This window comes from Zalophus californianus, chromosome 12 (genome assembly GCF_009762305.2).
Source record: "Zalophus californianus isolate mZalCal1 chromosome 12, mZalCal1.pri.v2, whole genome shotgun sequence".
Classification (NCBI taxonomy): domain Eukaryota; kingdom Metazoa; phylum Chordata; class Mammalia; order Carnivora; family Otariidae; genus Zalophus; species Zalophus californianus.
In genome coordinates this window covers 38,342,297-38,360,126 of record NC_045606.1, presented here as the reverse complement: position 1 = coordinate 38,360,126, position 17,830 = coordinate 38,342,297, and the positions used below count along the sequence as shown (strand labels likewise).

At 41.3% G+C, this 17,830-nt stretch overlaps 1 protein-coding gene across 5 annotated transcripts in view; it reads right to left on the bottom strand.

Annotated features, from left to right (window-relative positions):
- Positions 1-17,830, bottom strand: part of DYNC1I1 (dynein cytoplasmic 1 intermediate chain 1) — a 306,141-nt gene that overhangs the window by 119,333 nt on the left and 168,978 nt on the right. For all 5 annotated transcript variants that reach the window (XM_027574568.2, XM_027574567.2, XM_027574570.2 and 2 more), the window contains one exon: positions 1,407-1,496. In XM_027574568.2, coding sequence (XP_027430369.1) covers positions 1,407-1,496 — 90 coding nt within the window. The remainder of the gene's footprint in view (positions 1-1,406; positions 1,497-17,830) is intronic.

Below are 17,830 nucleotides of genomic sequence, written 5' to 3'. Positions count from 1 at the left end.
TCGCCCAGCAGGGCTTAAGGATGTTTTGCAAAAGGAAAACCCCTTTAATAAATCCTGACTTATTTCATCTCTTGCTACACCTGTGTTAATGATATTCCATTCACCAGCTTTAAAAAAATGTTCTTAGAATTTTAGGTAAAGTCTCTTCCATCAAGTGCATTTAGAATCCCTCAGAAAACATCACTCTTATGCCTTCTGTGGATGCTACTGTTAAAGAGGCTGAATTTACTCCCTGCCCTTAGTCGGAGCCCAGAAGTTGACGGTAATTGAAATCACTCAATGCCTGAGCAGGTCGAAGTGAGTATGTATGACCAATATGTACCCATTTCTATAAAAGTCCCCAGTGACAACTATGTGCCACATATTATACCAGAGACACAGGCATCTTTTGAATTTAAAAATCAAGTGAGCTTCTAATTAGACTTGTGTTGATCTATATTTGGGACACTGAGCAGGGACTGTGGAAGAAGCTTTTCAATCTATGCATACTTCGTTTGTCAGTAAGAATGACAATTTCAAAGTTCTTTTATCTCCAGGGACTGAGAATCTTAAAGGGCTACAAAATTAGATTTTTAGGGAATCGGCATCTGTAGTATTTCTTGTCTTCCCTTTTCTTTTTTCTTTCTGCTTTCTTCTTTTTGCGACCCAGTGCTACAAAAGGATGATGCCATCGTGGTGAAATGTACTATCTTTGGAGTCAACTACAAATCCTGGATACATACTGTATCCTTGGATAAGTTTTTAAACCTCTCCCTTCCGGTTCTTTATCTGTAAAGTAGGAATAATAATAGTATCTGCTTCAAAAGGATGTTGTGAGGTATAGATAATAATATCTCTAAAGGGCTTAGGAGAGAGTTGAGTACACAGCAAGCCCTTAATAAGTGCTCATCATTATTATCACTGGAATATGGAAAGGTTGTTCTTCATACAGACAGAGCCGTGGAAGAAAACTGTGAACAGTATAGTTAATAGTAATGATCACTGTTAGTGTTTCTGTGTAGATCACATGAATAAACTTCAGAATTTATTAACAAAATAATTATAGCTGCTTCTTCCCTTTACTGTTATCATTGGGAATATACAATGCAGTCAACTGGGTAACATGACAATGGATAACAACTATCTTATTTTCTATTTAGTGATAATTTTACTGGAATTGTGAGTGGACTTGTTGCTGGAATTGTGGATGGTTTCTATTTTATTTACTTCCATTGGTCAAAAAAATAAATGACTCTTGCTTTGGGGATTACAGTTTATGGTGCTAAATGTAATGTATTGAACAACCATAGAGACCTTCCACATAGGGAGTGTGCATTTAATTTCTACTTATCAGGACAGCCTCTTATGTTGGTAAACGATAATAACAATAAAATGATGACTAATTTATCTCCTATACCATACCATACCTTCCTTCACCTCCTGTTTTTGGTCTTGATTTTCCAGTTCTGAATCATGGCCAACTTTAGGTTCTACCATTTCCTCATCTTCCTCATCCTCTAGAAAAAAAGAAAGAAAAATGCATTATTTTGTTTCCTTCAAATCAAAGCCTTTGGTTGATGGTGGGAGGTAGGGGCAAAGGGTAAAGTTCCAATCATTTAGGGCAACTTCTAAGTAAATCAGTCCTCAATGAATGCCCAAGATATATGTTCATGAATATATGAATAAATTAGCTCCAAAAGGGGCCTCTTTGAAAGTCTCCCCAAGCTGCTGAGAAAACTGCAAGAGTCGGCACCTGCTAACATCCATCTCCAGGCCCTCACCACATGGGATGTCTTGGAATTGCCTCTCTGACCTCTGAAGCTTCTTCAGAGATGACCCAGGAATAGATCTCAAAATGTTTCCACCTGGGGCACATTCTCCACAGGGAACACCTGCTGTACAGACGACTCATTTCCAATTTAATTCTCACCAAATTAATTTGTTTTTGACCTACAGGAAAGGGTTAAATACAGGTCTGACCCCAGGTCAAATGCCATTGGCAAGTAAACAACCAGGGGGTAGAGCCCCCAAAGTCACTGCCCTTGGCCTGGGAGAAAGCAACCAACCCCAAATGGCATTTACACATTCAGAGCAGCTCATGCATTAATGCGAATTTAATGAGCACCAACAAATGGACCAGTCTGCTACCACCACCAGATGTTACAGTGCCCTTCCTGCCCTATGCAAATGTGTGCTCATTGTGTCTGCTCTCAACCTGCCTTTCTTAGAGGCCCCTTTCATCACAGAGCGCTTGAAACCATCAGTCACAATGTAGACGACATAGAGGAGAATCAAGGTATCACAAGAAAATCCAAAGTATAGAAATAAAATGATATAATTAAAACTTGCTCTCACAGTTTTTTAAGTATATTATCCTCTCTCCTGAGTATTATAGTCACTGGAGGTTATTGATTTCATTGGTTCAAATGGAATTTAAAAGAAATGAATTCACTTACTCCCTGCCCATACATTCATTCATATTCATTCATCCATCAAATATTTACAGACTTTCTGTAAGATCTCAAGTGCTGTAGATAGTCCCATTTCCATGATAATAAATCCTGAGATTTACATTGACTCAAAATTTCAGCACCAGCCACTTAAAGAATGCATCATAAATGCATACCTAAATGCCCAAATAAATATCTGTAGCCTGAAAAGCAACTCCAAAAAGTCTGACTACATTAAGCAAGTGATTTGGGGGCAGAAATGCAACTTAAAAAATTTGGATGTGTAGAGTATGGCATTGCAATTTAGATATTAAGAAATTTTTAATGTGTATATTCACTGAAACAGTACTCTAGGTGCATATGTATAGAATGTGGAACCAACTTCATTACTTTATAACCACACTGTACATATCAGAAAGAATGTGAAACACTTTTAAGGAAAATGGTCACTTATTATTAACACATGCAATAAAGAGTTGCACTTGAAATTTTGAAAAGAACACTGAGTTACCCTGATTTTTAGACAAATAAACCTTTAAAGTTATAAACAGCGCATCTAAGTCCTTATCCATATATAAAGATATTACCACTATTTACCCATTAAAAACCTGCTTGGAAAGTCACAAACAAAATAGTCACGTAGCCATTATGTATCCTGATTCAAAGACCTAACACGAAGTCTTAGGAGGCACTAGCTGAAGGTAAGTCTTCTCTTCTGGTAAACCTTGGATGGAGAAGCAATCTTCAAAAGACCACTAATCTGCTAGAAAGTGGCTCTATTTCTGAACCTTCTAGAGACATTTCTTTAAATTTAATGGATTTAGCAGCAATGCCCCAGACACTTACAAAATGCAAGTAAATACAACAACTACACAGGTGATAGGGTCTGTGTTATGGGTGGAACCTACTCCCCCCCCCCCGCCCCAACACCTTGAACATTTGTATGTTGAAGTCTTAATCCTTAGTATCTCAGAATGTGACATATTTGGAAATAGGGTCATTGCAGATATATTTAGTTAAAACGAGATCAGACTGGAGCAGGGTGGGCACCTAATCCAATATGACTGATATCCTTATAAAAAGGGGAAATTTAGACCCAGGCTCACACACGGGGAGAATGCCTTGGGAAGCTGAAAAAGACTGGCTTGATGCTTCTAGCAGCTAAAGAGTGCCCAGGATTGCCAGCAAACCATCAGAAAGTAGGGAACAGGCACAGAATAACATCTTCCTCACAGCCCTCAGAAGGAACCAACCTTGTCAACACTTTGATTTCAGCATGCTAGCATCCAGAACTGAGACGTTAAGTTTCTACTGCTTAAACCACCCAGACTGTACTACTTCGCTATAGCAGCCTGAGCAAATAACACAACCCGTTAGGTGCCTTCCTTTCTAGGACCCTATAATCTGGTGGAAGAGATACAGGAGCTATACAATAATAATACCTAAGGTAATCATCAATGCTTTACTTGTAAAATCTGATTTATTTATCAGAACTTGGGAGCATCAGCCTCATTTTCTAGATGACGAGACAGAATAATCTGCCCCAAAGAAACTCCCAACCATATCAAACTTCAAGTTCTGTCTGGTTCTGCCCGTTTTCAGATCTAGGAGCTTTAACCATCAGGCATACTATCCCCTCACCTGCTCAGAGCCTGACATGAACTAGAAAGGCAGCCTTGGAGAAAGGCCCAGAATAAAAGCACGTACAGTGTTAAAGTTGCAGGAAGGAAAGGTTTGTGTAGGCTCTTCGGGGTGGATACACCATGGCCTCAAGAAGAACGGCTCTTCTACTTCCAAGAGGCAAGTATGTGTAAGGCTCAGCTGTGGAGAAGTTAGGTTTCACATCCTCAAGAGCTAGAGATGATGGATTGTTTATTTATTAAGAATAAATGGCTACTGCATCCATGGGTGCCTGGGTGGCTCAGTCGTTAAGCATCTGCCTTCGGCTCAGGTCATGATCCCAGGTTCCTGGGGTCGAGTACCACATGGGGCTCTCTGCTCGTCGGGAAGACTGCTTCTCCCTCTCCCACTCCCCCTACTTGTGTTCCCTGTCAAATAAATAAACTCTTAAAAAAAAAAAGAATAAATGGCTACTGCATCCAAATTCTGTTCTCATCTTTATTTCAGAATCCACTACCCTGAGATCAGACCATCGATGCCTAATATAAAGCATTAACTCCTCTGGCTAGACAGATTCACAAGTCGGGTTGGGAGCAGCACCTCCAGGGAAGTAATTGATCTGGGTCTGAGGCTGGAGTCTACCTCTTGCTAGCCCCTTGATTTTACATAATTTGTAGAAACTCTCTGAGGCCCTGTTTCCTCATCTTTTGAATTGGGATAATAATCCTTTCTTAAAACACAGTGTTGTAAGAATAACCAAATAAAATAATTGGTGTGAATTTGCTTTTTAAACAAAGAGAGTTGGGGATACCCATATGCAGAAACCTTCAAACAAATGTTGCATTAGCTTGTATATCAACCAAACATTTATTGGGCACCAGGTACTGGGAATATGAGAGGGAAAAGAGAGACCAAAAAAAAAAAAAAAAAACTCTGTGCTCATGGAGCTTCCATCTGAGGTGAGGGAGAGAAACCACACACAAATAAATGAAACATATATTGTATCAGATAAGTGTTATGGGAAAAGAGAAAGCCAGAAAAGGGGATTGGGCATGCTGGTAAGGGGAGGAAGAGGTGAAATTTAAAATAGAGTGGTCAGGAAAGGCCACACTGAGGTGACAATTGAGCAAAAAATTCAAGGGGTTAAGGGTGAAGATCTTTCAGAAGACTAATAATAACAGATTCTTCCACCTCATTCTGTGGATCCAAGGGGTATAACGGGTCAAGGTTTAAATTAACTTATTATCTGTTCAATTGATGACAGAATTATAGAAAATAATTTTGCTTTTATCAGAGCCATCTATTTGTACATTCCCATCCTCTAGTTCTTAACTGAAGTCGATTTCACTGAATGACTTGAATTAGTCAGCTTTAAATAGTATCAAGTTCTCACCTTTTACAGATATAAGGGTTTTTATTTTAGATATTAATTCCTGGAAGAGTCAAAATGCAACATCGTGACAGAAAATAGTCTATAAGGGGGCACCTGGGTGGCTCAGTTAGTTAAGCACCAGACTCTTGATTCCGGCTCAGGTCACGGCTCAGTGTCAGGGGACTGAGCCGCGTGTTCGGCTCCATGCTCAACTCGGGCTCTACGCTTAATGGGGAGTCTACTGGAGATACTCTCTCTCCCTCTGCCTCTGCCCCCCCACCAATAAATAAATAAATGAATAAATAAAATCTTAAAAAAAAGGAAACAGTCTATAAGGGCTTGGCTAAACCCAGGGCTAGTTTGGGGACAGTAATGTGTCGTTTTATACATGAAGTATGTGGGAAAACTGCAGGTTATCTAACTATTCAAACAGAAAATTCTTCCCCAGAGAATATGTTTTTGGTGAATTAAAAAAACCCAAATACTTACTGTGTTTATAATATGTGCAAAATCCCACAATGAAATACTATGAATAACAGAGAAACATTTAAAAAAAACATACCTGAACCTTTTAAAGTGGTTACAAACCAATTATAGGCATTAACTTTTAGTGGCCACACAATTCTTTGTCTATCAGCCTTTTAAAGACACAAAGTAAGTGTTTCAGTAGATCTGTTAAGGAAATAAAACACAAGAGACTGGTTCGTTTCTCTGCATACTGATATGTTTGCCTTGCTCAGCAAAGAGAGTCTATTTGTCTTTAAGACTCTGGTTTCCTTTCTGGTGCAATTGGAATTACTTCTGTTGAAACCATTTTCAAAACAGTTAAATAACTTTAAAGAAAAGGATTTATGTAGACCCGCTACAGACTACTGATATATGAGTTGTGCCGCTAGTTCATACCCGGTTACGTTTCCTCTGAGATTGGAGGGAAAAAAATTACCACCCATGTATGGTTTCCTGCACCAGGTCCACAGAAGAAATTAAACTAGTGGCAGAAGTTAATTACCTGTCAGTCTGAGGGGCTAATTTCAAACAATGGCATCTTTTAGACACTTTATTTTATTTAGCACCCGGGTTCTGCCGCCAGCAGCTGCTGCATTCAGTCCTTTATAGTTGGGAAAATCTTTGGTAACCACTGTCCTCTTATGATTTCCTAAAGGTCTAAGAATGAAGAGTTGCGTGCTCAGCAGCAATCACACATGATACACTTAGCACAAGGCCTGACCCTCTGTGTGAGCTCTGGAAGGGTTGTTTGCTCTACCAACCTGCGTTTCAGAATGAAGTCAAAACTCCAGTCCTCTGATGGTTGATCTGCTCTGATGACCTCACAGAGTTGAGACTTTGGAAGGGGAGGGTGGTGAATGCCTGTCACTCTCTGGCTATACAACATCAAAACCCCTTTCTGTCTGGAGGTGCTCCTCTTGTAGTACTGCTGTTTGGTGACATGCTGAACCCCTACTTTCTTCTCCTGAAGCCCCAGGGGAGACACCTTCCTGCTCCTCATCTCCCAGTGACCAGAATACAGGCAGGATCTTAACAGACTGGATGCTCCTAACTGGGACTTTGTCTTTGGAGCCAGGAGGTGAAGCCCAGGAACAGTAAGGATGAATTCCGGGCAGCATGCCACAGTAGCAGCAATGTCCCAACATCCTGGCCAGATTGCTCCAGAGGTCCACAGTCTGGGTTCTCTTGGCCTCTGCTCTTTTTTTAAGCCTGTTCCTCCTGCCTCCTGTTGATCCTGTGAGCACCAGGTTTCCTTCCAATAAATCTCACCAGAGGTGATGTCAACACCAGATTTCCTTCCAATGAATCCCACTGGACTTACTGCCCGCTGCTTGCAACCAGAACCCTGGGCAACACAGCGCAGCCCTCTGTGAAGAGAAGGGCTTGTTTTTATAAGGCCAATGGGTTCTCACTTTCCTTGGCTCTCTCAGGGCCTGCAAAACCCCAGGATAAGAGGGCCTGAGTGCCCAGCCCTCACCCTTGCTGCCCAGCTCCGGGCTTTTCACGAGGGGGCTCTGGCCCCCTCCAAGGGTCACCGCATGGAAGCCAGCTAAGTCTGGTCAGGTGGAGGAAGGCTGGGGAGCAGAAGGGGCCATTTCATGCCATCCTTGTTGATTCCAAAGGGCATCTTGCTGTTGCCAAAGTTGAAGACACAAAGCAATACCATGTGACTTTGAATTGGACAGGCTAACGACTCTAAGATGCAAAATTACTTTATGTGCCACTTAGAAAAATAATGACTGCTAATTAAACTATAACACATCATCAATTCTAAGGTGAAAAATCATGAATGCTGGAATTGATAGAATAATTTGTGGCTTAGAAATGAAAAGAACCTGGCTTCCAAAAGATAAAAGGGATGGCAAGGACACAGAATCAGTTCTAAATCAAGCTTGTAACTGGGCTGTTGTCCTTGAACAGACCTGAGGAGATGCAAAGGCCCTTTTTTGTGTTTCGGGGTTTTTTTTTTACATGTATTGCTTTCAACTTAAGAACAAATGCCCTAGCTACTTTTATATAATTCTATGTATAAATATTTCCAATGATGACTGTTTTAAAAACATATTCTAAATTTTTCAATAGAAAAACAAAGGAAAATAGGAACAAAGAAAAACAGAAAAATTAGGATTGATTTTCAATTTAAAAAATAACTCACTCTAATGACGGTATTCTTTGCAGTTCTGTCCTTGGCCTCATCTTTTCTCATATCCAATGCCACTCTGGATAATACTTTCACCCACTTCTTCCATCATCACCCATAAATTGGTATGTCCAGCCAACATATCTCTTCCAGGCTCCAGAGTCTATACTGCACATTCCAACATGAGTGGCCCACAGGCAGCTCACATTTGACATATTCCAAGCAGAACTCCTACCTTCTGTGGAGACCTACTCCTTTGATTACATTCTCCATCCTGCCAAATGGTACCACCATTCACATGGGTTCAAAATTGGACACTAGAATACATACCACCTTCAATTTCTCTTTGGCATCAGGGCCTGTAAGGAGGGGACTCTAAGTCCTTTCAGTTTTGCACTACCAGCCTTGTTTTATATTTCTAGCAGTTTCATTTTGTTATTTAAAAAACACATCTACTACACTATTGGTGGGAATGCAAGTTGGTGCAGCTACTCTGGAAAGCAGTATGGAGGTTCCTCAAAAAGTTGAAAATAGAGCTACCGTATGACTCAGGAATTGCAATACTGGGTATTTACCCCAAAGATACAAATATAGTGATCCGAATGGGTGCGTGTACCCCAACGTTTATAGCAGCAATGTCCACAATAGCCAAACTGTGGAAAGAGCCAAGATGTCCATCGACAGATGAATGGATAAAGAAGATGTGGTGTCTGTATGTGTGTGTGTGTGTGTGTGTATATATATATATATAGTGTGTGTGTACACACACACATACACACACACACACAGGAATATGCAGCCATCAAAAAAGACCCTGAAATCTTGCCATTTGCAATGACGTGGATGGAACTAGAGGGTGTTATGCTGAGTGAAATAAGTCAATCAGAGAAAGACAAGTATCATATGCTCTCACTGATATGAGGAATTCTTAATCTCAGGAAACAAACTGAGGGTTGCTGGAGTAGTGGGGGATGGGAAGGATGGGGTGGCTGGGTAAAAGACATTTGGGAGGGCATGTGCTATGGGGAGTGCTGTGAATTGTGTAAGACTGTTGAATCACAGACCTGTACCTCTGAAACAAATAATACATTATATGTTAAAAAAAAGAAGAAGAAGAAGATAGCAGGAAGGGAAAAATGAAGGGGGGGTGGAAATCAGAGGGGGGAGACGAAGCATGACAGACTATGGACCCTGAGAAATAAACTGAGGGTTCTAGAGGGGAGAGGGGCTCGGGGATGGGTTAGCCTGGTGATGGGTATTAAAGAGGGCATGTATTGAATGGAGCACTGGGTGTTATATGCAAACAATGAATCATGGAACACTACATCAAAAACTAATGATGTATGGTGATTAACATAATAAAATAAAATTAAAAAAATAAAATAAATAACACAGCTATGTGTCCTTTCTACAACACACACACACACACACACACCCTCTATAACACCCTAAAAATGTTAGTGTAAAATCTCGTAACTTCTTCTTGTCTTTTCCATTGCACCTTCCATTCTGGACAATGCACAATCACCCAGTGTCCTAGTAGGTTCATGCCTTAAGAACACTGCACATAAGTCTTTTGTGTCTGTGTTGGTCTTCCCTTCAATTTCCAGGAGGTAATTACTACTAGCCCATGGTAATACAATTCTAGAGCTTTAACACTTCCTCCCAACAAGATTTGTTGACCTCCTTCATTGTTCCACCACCCCACCTTATGTATATGATAACACATCTCAGACCACTTGAAATTAAGTTTATGCATCTATCTCCACAAGCAGATGAAAAGTCCCCAAAGACCTACTCTTGTTAGCAACATCAATGTCAAGTACTGAGACGAGCAATATCAAGACAGGTGCTTGATCTGGAAAGATAGTTAAGAACCACATTATGTAGGACCTTGCGGAACAGAGCAAGTTTGGAGTTCTTTCTGGAGATAAGTAGCCCCCTTTTAATAAAAATAAATCTCATTTAGTCCATATTATTTAAAATTTCAAAAGGAATTCAAGGCATTGGTAATGCCAGATATGGTTTTTGAAAGCTCATTTAATCTCCTTCCCAGCCAGCCCTTTATGCACATTCTAATATATTTAAGAAGTGGCCTGACTCTTGATGAAAATTATTGTTGCCAAACAGCCCTACAGGGAAACCAGAGCCTTTTAAAAACACAAGAGAGAAGGTCTGATTTTGTTTAAGAATATGGAAGCTGGAGGAGATTGGGGAAGCCTGGAATGAGGGAGACAGTAAGAAGGTAAACTATAACTGGAGTCCAAGCAACAGACAAGAACTTGACCTAGGATGGTTCAGTTGCCAGTGGGCATGATGAACTGAATTTAGACATGTGTTTATACAACAGACAGTGAGGGCTCCCGTACAGAACTCACTCAAGTCACCCTATCCTTGGACCAACTTTGTGTACAGTTAGCCAACTTTGCCAGGAGTCCAGAGAGAGCCACCCTCCCGATATGTATCACGGTGGCCAAAATAAAGTATAACATGCACCACTGAATGCTTACACAAACCAAGGTGAGCGCCTCTGTGCTTTAAAAATATGCAGGAAAGACATATTTTGTGGGATTTTCAGTAAGCACTTTGTTAAATATACTACATGCTAATATTTAAAAAGCCTTCACTTTCTGGTCTAGAAAAATCTGGCCAGAGTAAAGAAAACATACATTTCTCATCGTACAGAGCGCTCCTGTTAACACTGTAGGCCACATCAGTTCTCTCCTAAGGCTCTAACATGACAGTACTTGGAAAGTGTACTTCCTGGTGGAATGAGACCCAAGGCATTGCAAATGGGAGGAAATGAAAGCAAATGTTCAAAACAAGAGAGGAAGCCAGAGAATAGTACTTTTTAGCAGCTGTTTCAGCAACTCATAACTGTACAGATAAATAATATGTGTGCAGTAAATATGTGTTGAATCAAGCTGACATGGGTTAGCCCGCTTTCATGGAAGGATGGAGAGCAGAAAGGAAATGATGCCCTTCTTGGAGATGTCCAGGCAGGAGCCCATGGGTAACTAGAGCATTTGCTGTTTCATTATGGGAAGGCTTGATTGATCTGTATTTCCATAAATTTCCCTTTTTAGAAACCCTGAATGGCTCCCTAATGCCTAAGTTGGCTTGGCATTTAAGGCCCATCCCCATCTCATCCCAACTTAATTCTCCAATGCTGCTCAAAGCAGACCAGCCCTTGACTCCACTGTGTATAAAATAGGCGAAGTTTGTTGCAGTAAGCACCCTCTGTCCTTCCCCCTTTTAGTCTTTTATATTTTTCTGGCCCCCGTCTCTTCAAGCTTTCTCAGGAAGTCATGGAGTCTTCAGCCACAGATGAAAGCAAATGGATGAAGTAATTCACACCAATGGATTAGAGAACGGTAACCCAAATAAATCAATCTCTAATGGCAAACTACAGCAGGACCTGGGAAGGAGAAAGATTTTGAAAGAGCAGAGCCAACCCTCAAATCAGTCCTCTGTCCTGCATTCTTGGAAGCAGAACCATCCATTGCACAACTCCAGAAAGCAGCATTCCCCTTGTGCTTTATGTGAATATGGGAATAGGGCCTCCTGGAGTTGTATAGCACACAGTTTCCATCCTTAACAGCCTTATTTGTATAGATCTAGACACACACACACACACACACACACACACACACACACACACACACTCTGGGCAATAATTCAAAACACTTGCAAATGTTGTTCTTGGCTGCTTGGAAAGGGAGAAGCTCTAGCTTCTCTTTTTCAGATTTAAATCCCTTGTGCTGACTACTTTTCATTTTGGATAATCCTATACCCTATTTGTTTCCTCTCCCATTTTTCCAAATGTGCATTATCTGCACTTCTTCCTAGTAGGAGCACTGCTTGTGAAAGGAAAACGGGGCTCCCAGGGAAAGAGACGTCATCATTTCTACTTTCAGCAGCAAGCGTAGATACCTCCCAGAGGAGGGTAAAGCTCAAGGTCTCCAGGTACTAAAATGGTTATTGTGTTATGTGAAATATAAAAACAGAGGAAAATAAGTAAAAGCCATTTAGAAACATTATGTTGCCTGTGAAGAAATTGCTCCCAAGGAGAAAGTGCTATCTTCCATCTCTAGGAATTGTCAACTGTGACTATTAAAGTCAGCAGCTGTCTCATCAAGCACAGCGCATATAGGTCATCCACTGGTGCATGTTTTCTAGCATTCTTTTCCTTCACAGGATCAAATCTTATTACTTCTATCTCTTTGAATCTCCCACCTCCAGGCTTCCTCTACACCAAACCTTGCTACAAATAGCACTGTCCGATGAACACAGAACTGTTCCTGTGCATTTCCTAGTGAAAGCCTTGATACTTCTCATCACATGCAGAATAAAAGCTGGCTTCCTGGGCCATATCTTCAAGGCCTCCAGGGGCTGGTGCCATCATGTGCTTCTTGCCTGAATTTCCTCTACTGATATTGTGTCTGCTGGACAAACTTCCACCTTTCATCTACCCTCTGGTTCAGGTTTCTCCCTCAGCTAGACTCTCTCCTTCCTCTCCTTTTACAAAATATGAGCACCTAATAATGTGTCTGGCACTATTCCAGGTGCTGGAGACACAGGCAGTGAACAAAACAGACAGAACTTCCTGCCCTCATGGAGCCTGCTTTCTAGCAGGGGCAGAGGGGGTGGGGTGAGAGATAATGGCCAAGATAATCAAGTAAAGTATGTGGTAGGTTAGGGAATTTCAAGAGCTAAGGAGAAAAGCGAGGCAGGGAAGGGAGGTGGAAGTGGTGGGTATCACAATTTTCTCACAGGTAGCTCAAGAGGTCCCTCTGGAGAGACGGCATTTGAAAACAAGCCTCAGGAACTGAGGGACCAAGCCCTGTGGATACCTGGGCAAAGTATTCTTGGTAGAGGAAGCAAAAGCACAAGGGCAGGATTTTGCCTGGGAGTGCTCGAGACGTCAGATACCTTCACATCTTCTCCACCTGTAAAATCCAGCTGTACTTCAAGATCTGATTCAAATGACTCCCAGTTTCCCAAATCTCTCCTGTTCTCCCTCACTGGAAGGGGTTTCTTCCCCCATTGAACCCTTCAAAGCACTTCAGTTGGGTATCTTAACAATTTTTCCTCATCCAAAGAACGAGTATGTTTAAGATGATGGCATTTCTCATTCTCCACTTTATCTACTATGTATTTATTTTAAGTAAGACATCCCTGTACTTTTATGAGTTTACTTCTCTACCCAAGACTCTACATCTCTACATTTCTTGGGAGAAGGACACATTAATTAATTCATATTTATGTACCCCAGTATGGTTAAGTTTTTGTTTTGTTTTATTATTTTAAAGTTAATAATCTCATTTCTTTAGTTCTAAAGAGTCCATTCTCTCAGTGGTTTCTCATTGTTTTAGCTGCATCACGAATATCCCCAATTTAATCTCAAATTTTAAGGTCCCTTTCCTTGGTCACTAGGTCTCATCATCATTGACAGCAACAAATTTCAAAACTTATCCAGAGACTCTGTATACTTATTGTGAGGTTCATGGTCCTTTATTTTGTTTCCTGTCCTGGTCATTGGTCACTAGATATTTACTTGTCACCTAACATACGCTTGGATCTGTTCTAGGCATCATGGAAAAACAATAGCTATCAATTTCTCAGATTATAGATGTCAAGCCTTATGGTAAATGTTTTATGTTCATTAGCTTATTTAATCCTCATAATAACTCACTGAGGCAGACACAATGAGTTCTCTCTACACATGAGGAAACTGGGCTTACAACGGGAAGATGATGTGACTCGGGTCATGGAGCTAGAGGAAGCAACAGAGCCAAGATTCAAACCCATGTTTTCCCGACTCCCAAACTGTTTCCTGCTAAATCCTACCAAACAGTATAAAGGAAAAAAAGGAAATTGTAATGGACATTTGTGGCTTTGACCACCCAGAATCCACCACCTCACTTCTTGGAATTAACAGTCCCTCTCTTCTTCTTTGGTGTACCCATCCCTCCCCACTCCCAGGTAAATAAATCCTACTTAAGATTCAGGGGATAACTTTGTATCTGGGACAATGGCCAATGAGACTTTATCTCAGTATTTTTCTTTGGTCATCAGTAGAATGATCATGTAATACAGTGTCCAAATTGGGGTACTTCTGAGAGGGAAAAAGAGAGCAATGAATATTTAAGCAGGACTGACAGGTATGAATGAGGATGGTCTGGGAAAACTGGGACATGTGGTCACCGCCTACTACAGGGAAGCGGATACCCCTCTTATATTTGGACTGCATGACTGTTCTGGCTAAACCAGGACACATGGTCACCTTCCCCATCAGGGAGGTGGATTCCTCTCTTCCACTGGACTGTTATTACAGTAATGTGGAACTGAAGCTGTCCTCCCTCCCCATATGGAGCATGAGTGAGAATCAATAGATAAAACATGGCCAAGAGATGGATAGTGGTAACTAACAGTTTAACACCTAAATTGAACAGTATGCTGAAGTCAGACTGTGTCTAGAATCCAGGGCCTCGATTTTTATTTGTAAGAGCCAACAAACTTCCTTTTGGCTTAAGTGATTCTGGGTTAGTTTCTCTGTTACTTACAACCCAAACAAGTACAAATGGTCAATTACTAATAATACTGAGTACCTACTTTGTGTTCTGTATTTTCTCTACATGATCTCTTGTGGCATGCACACTGTCGTGCATGGTAGAGAGGGGTAAATGCATGAGTCCTGTGCCACACTGCTCAGGTTCAAATCCTGCTTCTACCATTTAGTGGCAACATTTGACTACTTACTTAACCCCTTGCACCTCAGGTTCCTCAGCAGTTGATTAGAATTGCCCTGCTTGGATAGTGATGATTTTTAGATTGCTTAATCTAGGGTGCCTGGGTGGCTCATTTGGTTAAGCATCTGACTCTTGGTTTCAGCTCAGGTCATGATCTCAGGGTCCTGGGATCAACTCCTGCATTGGGCTCCCTGCTCAGTGGAAAGCCTGCTTCTCCCTCTCCCTCTGCCCTCCCCCTGCTTGTGCTGTCTCACTCTTTCAAATAAATAAAATCTTTTAAAAAAAAAGTAAAATAAAAAAAATTGCTTAATCTACTTAAAGCACATTTTATAGTATTGAGGAGGAAATGGAGACTCAAAGAAGTTACATGATTTGCTGAAAGTCAACCAGGTACTGAATTATAAAGGCAGACTTCAAACCCAAGATTCTGAGGTTCCAGATTCTGTTCGGTTTCAACACGGTGTCCCCACCATCTCCCACTTGCTTGAGCAAGGCTCTGAGGGATGGCAATGTCTCAGTGGGTTTGGACGAAAGAACAAGGGTGACCACTGGAGAATAAAGTTCGTGACGTGGCAAAGTCCCTTTGTAGCACAGGTGAAAACACAGCTGGCACCCATGTTCTACCAGACAGACCCCAGCTTCTCTTTCCTTGCCTCTTCCAGTTTCTGTATGCTTTGAGCACTGTGAGGAGGCTGCGATACACCTGTAGAGTCAGAAGTGTTCCCATTTCCTGCAGGGAGGTCTGCTCAGACAGTCTTGTTTTCTCCAGTACGAGAAAGAGTGCCTACAGGATGTGCCCTGCTCCAGCTCGTACTGCATGGCTTCTACTCTTCCCTTGCTGACCCATCTTCAACCGAGCCAGCCTCCCAGCTTTTTCTTGATCTTGCCAAGAACTCTCACATCTCACGGCTTCTGCATTTGCTATTCCCTCTCTGGGGAATACTCTTTATTCAAGTATTCAGTGTCTTCCTCGGGACATTTTTAGAGTCCCTGTTCAAATGTCACATCATCTGTGAGGTCGTCCCCACGCAACCTAGACAATACAGCAACGTGCCTCACCCCATTCTGTCCTGGCACACGGCACTTGTTTTCCCCTTACCGATTTTTTTTTTTTTAATTTCATAGCACTGATAACTAACTGATCTCGTACACTTATTTATGTGTGTGTTTACTGTCTGTCTCCCACCACAGAATGGGAATGCTACAATGTTCGTGACTGCGACTCTTATTTGCTATATCCAAAGCACCTAGAAATGAGCTGGGTGTGTGGTAGGTGACAATAAATATTTGTTGGATGGTGAGATGACTGAACACACAAAGAACAGCAAAGCAGTGCTGCATCTTGAAACCAGCATGTGATTCCTGAAGCCACCTGAGGGATGGCGGTCCTGGTCATTGGAAATGAGGACTCCTCCTACCCCACTACCACCTTGTCATGAATGCCTATGACCTGACAGATCTTGTTCCTTGAAACGGGAACTAACTATCTCTTACGATTTGTATCCTCTAGAAGATGGAAATTAGATCATTTGAGCACTTTTCATTTCAGCATTTTCTCGTTCTGCTGTCCAGTCCCCAGCCCAGAGAGAACTGATATATTTTCCATCTGGAAATACATCAGAATTCATCACAGTCCAATTCTAAGGGAAGATCATTAGCACATTTGTTTGCTTTTATCCTGGCATTAACAACTCTATTTGGGGCTAAATTATTTCTCCTGGTTTCAACGTCAAGTTTTCCCATTGGCTCAAATATGAAGTCCCTTGTCTGTCAGTGCAATAATTTTCTATTAATTATAAAAGAAGAAAGCTGGCAGTTTGAGAGTCTTAAGGGAAGCATTTGTCTAATCCAAGAAACTGATTTTCCAGTTACTTGGACTCAGTACAACTCTCAGTTGTGGTCAGATTCACAGATTTCAAAGTGCCCCTTGTTTTTACTTTCTGGTCAGTCTAGACAGACATGGTTCTTTCCTTCATTTTTCAAGCTGCTGAAACACCAAGTTGGTCAAAAGAATCTGAATTTTTAGAAAATAAATGAAGCAGTCCTTCACCAAGGACTCCATAACTTTCTCTTGAACACCCTTCCAAATAGAAGAACAACCTCAGTGGTGCAAGGAGAGATTTCATGTCAAAGGGTCAGTGTGAACGTAAAAACGACTCTGTGACAACAGAAATAATGACCACTATTGTCCTATCTGGAATGGAAAAATAGTCAAGTGGTTAGAGCATGCAGTCCTAAATTTTTTGCCTGTTCTCACTTATTTCAGTTTCATTCTGGGTGTCCTCACCCAAACAAAGTTGCTGTTTTAAATAATAATTCTTCTCTTCATTATAACTGGACACATGTTCTTGAGAACCTGCTATGTGCAAAGCGTAGGCAACATCTCAGGTGGGCCACAGAAACGAATCTAGAGAGATGCTCGAACTCAAAGACTTTGGCATTTAAGCAGGAGAAAGACAACTATATGTAAGTATCTACATCAGAAGAGAGACTGCTTGGAGAAGCGCTTTGGGAATTCAGTAGGGGTCAAGTTAACTGCTGGTAGGGAGAGTAACGGCAGAGAGAAAAGAAAGAGCAGATTTTTTATGGAGTTTAATTTTAATTGGATCTTGAGGGATGGTGGCACCTAGACAAGGATGTAGAGATACGAATGCAGAGTATTATTCCAAGAAGAGGAAAGAGCATTGCAAATGCATAGCAATGGACAGATGAGTAAATATCAGGATAAATACCAGGATGAGTGGGGTCATATACATTTGCTACTTGATCCACTCAGCTCTGATGAGAAGAAGCACTGTAAATCCACAAGGCTTCAGCTAATGTCAAAGAGGGTTGAGGAACCCTAGGTACTAAGCAGTGCCATGACCCAGGTGGATGATTTTCCCATCAGAAATTTTGAGATAGGTAAATTGCCTATACATTTCTTCCCCAGAGATAGCACAGGGACAACATGATCTTATTCATGACCTTTTGTTATATGATAAGCAAAAGACAGGTTTCTAAGCTCCTG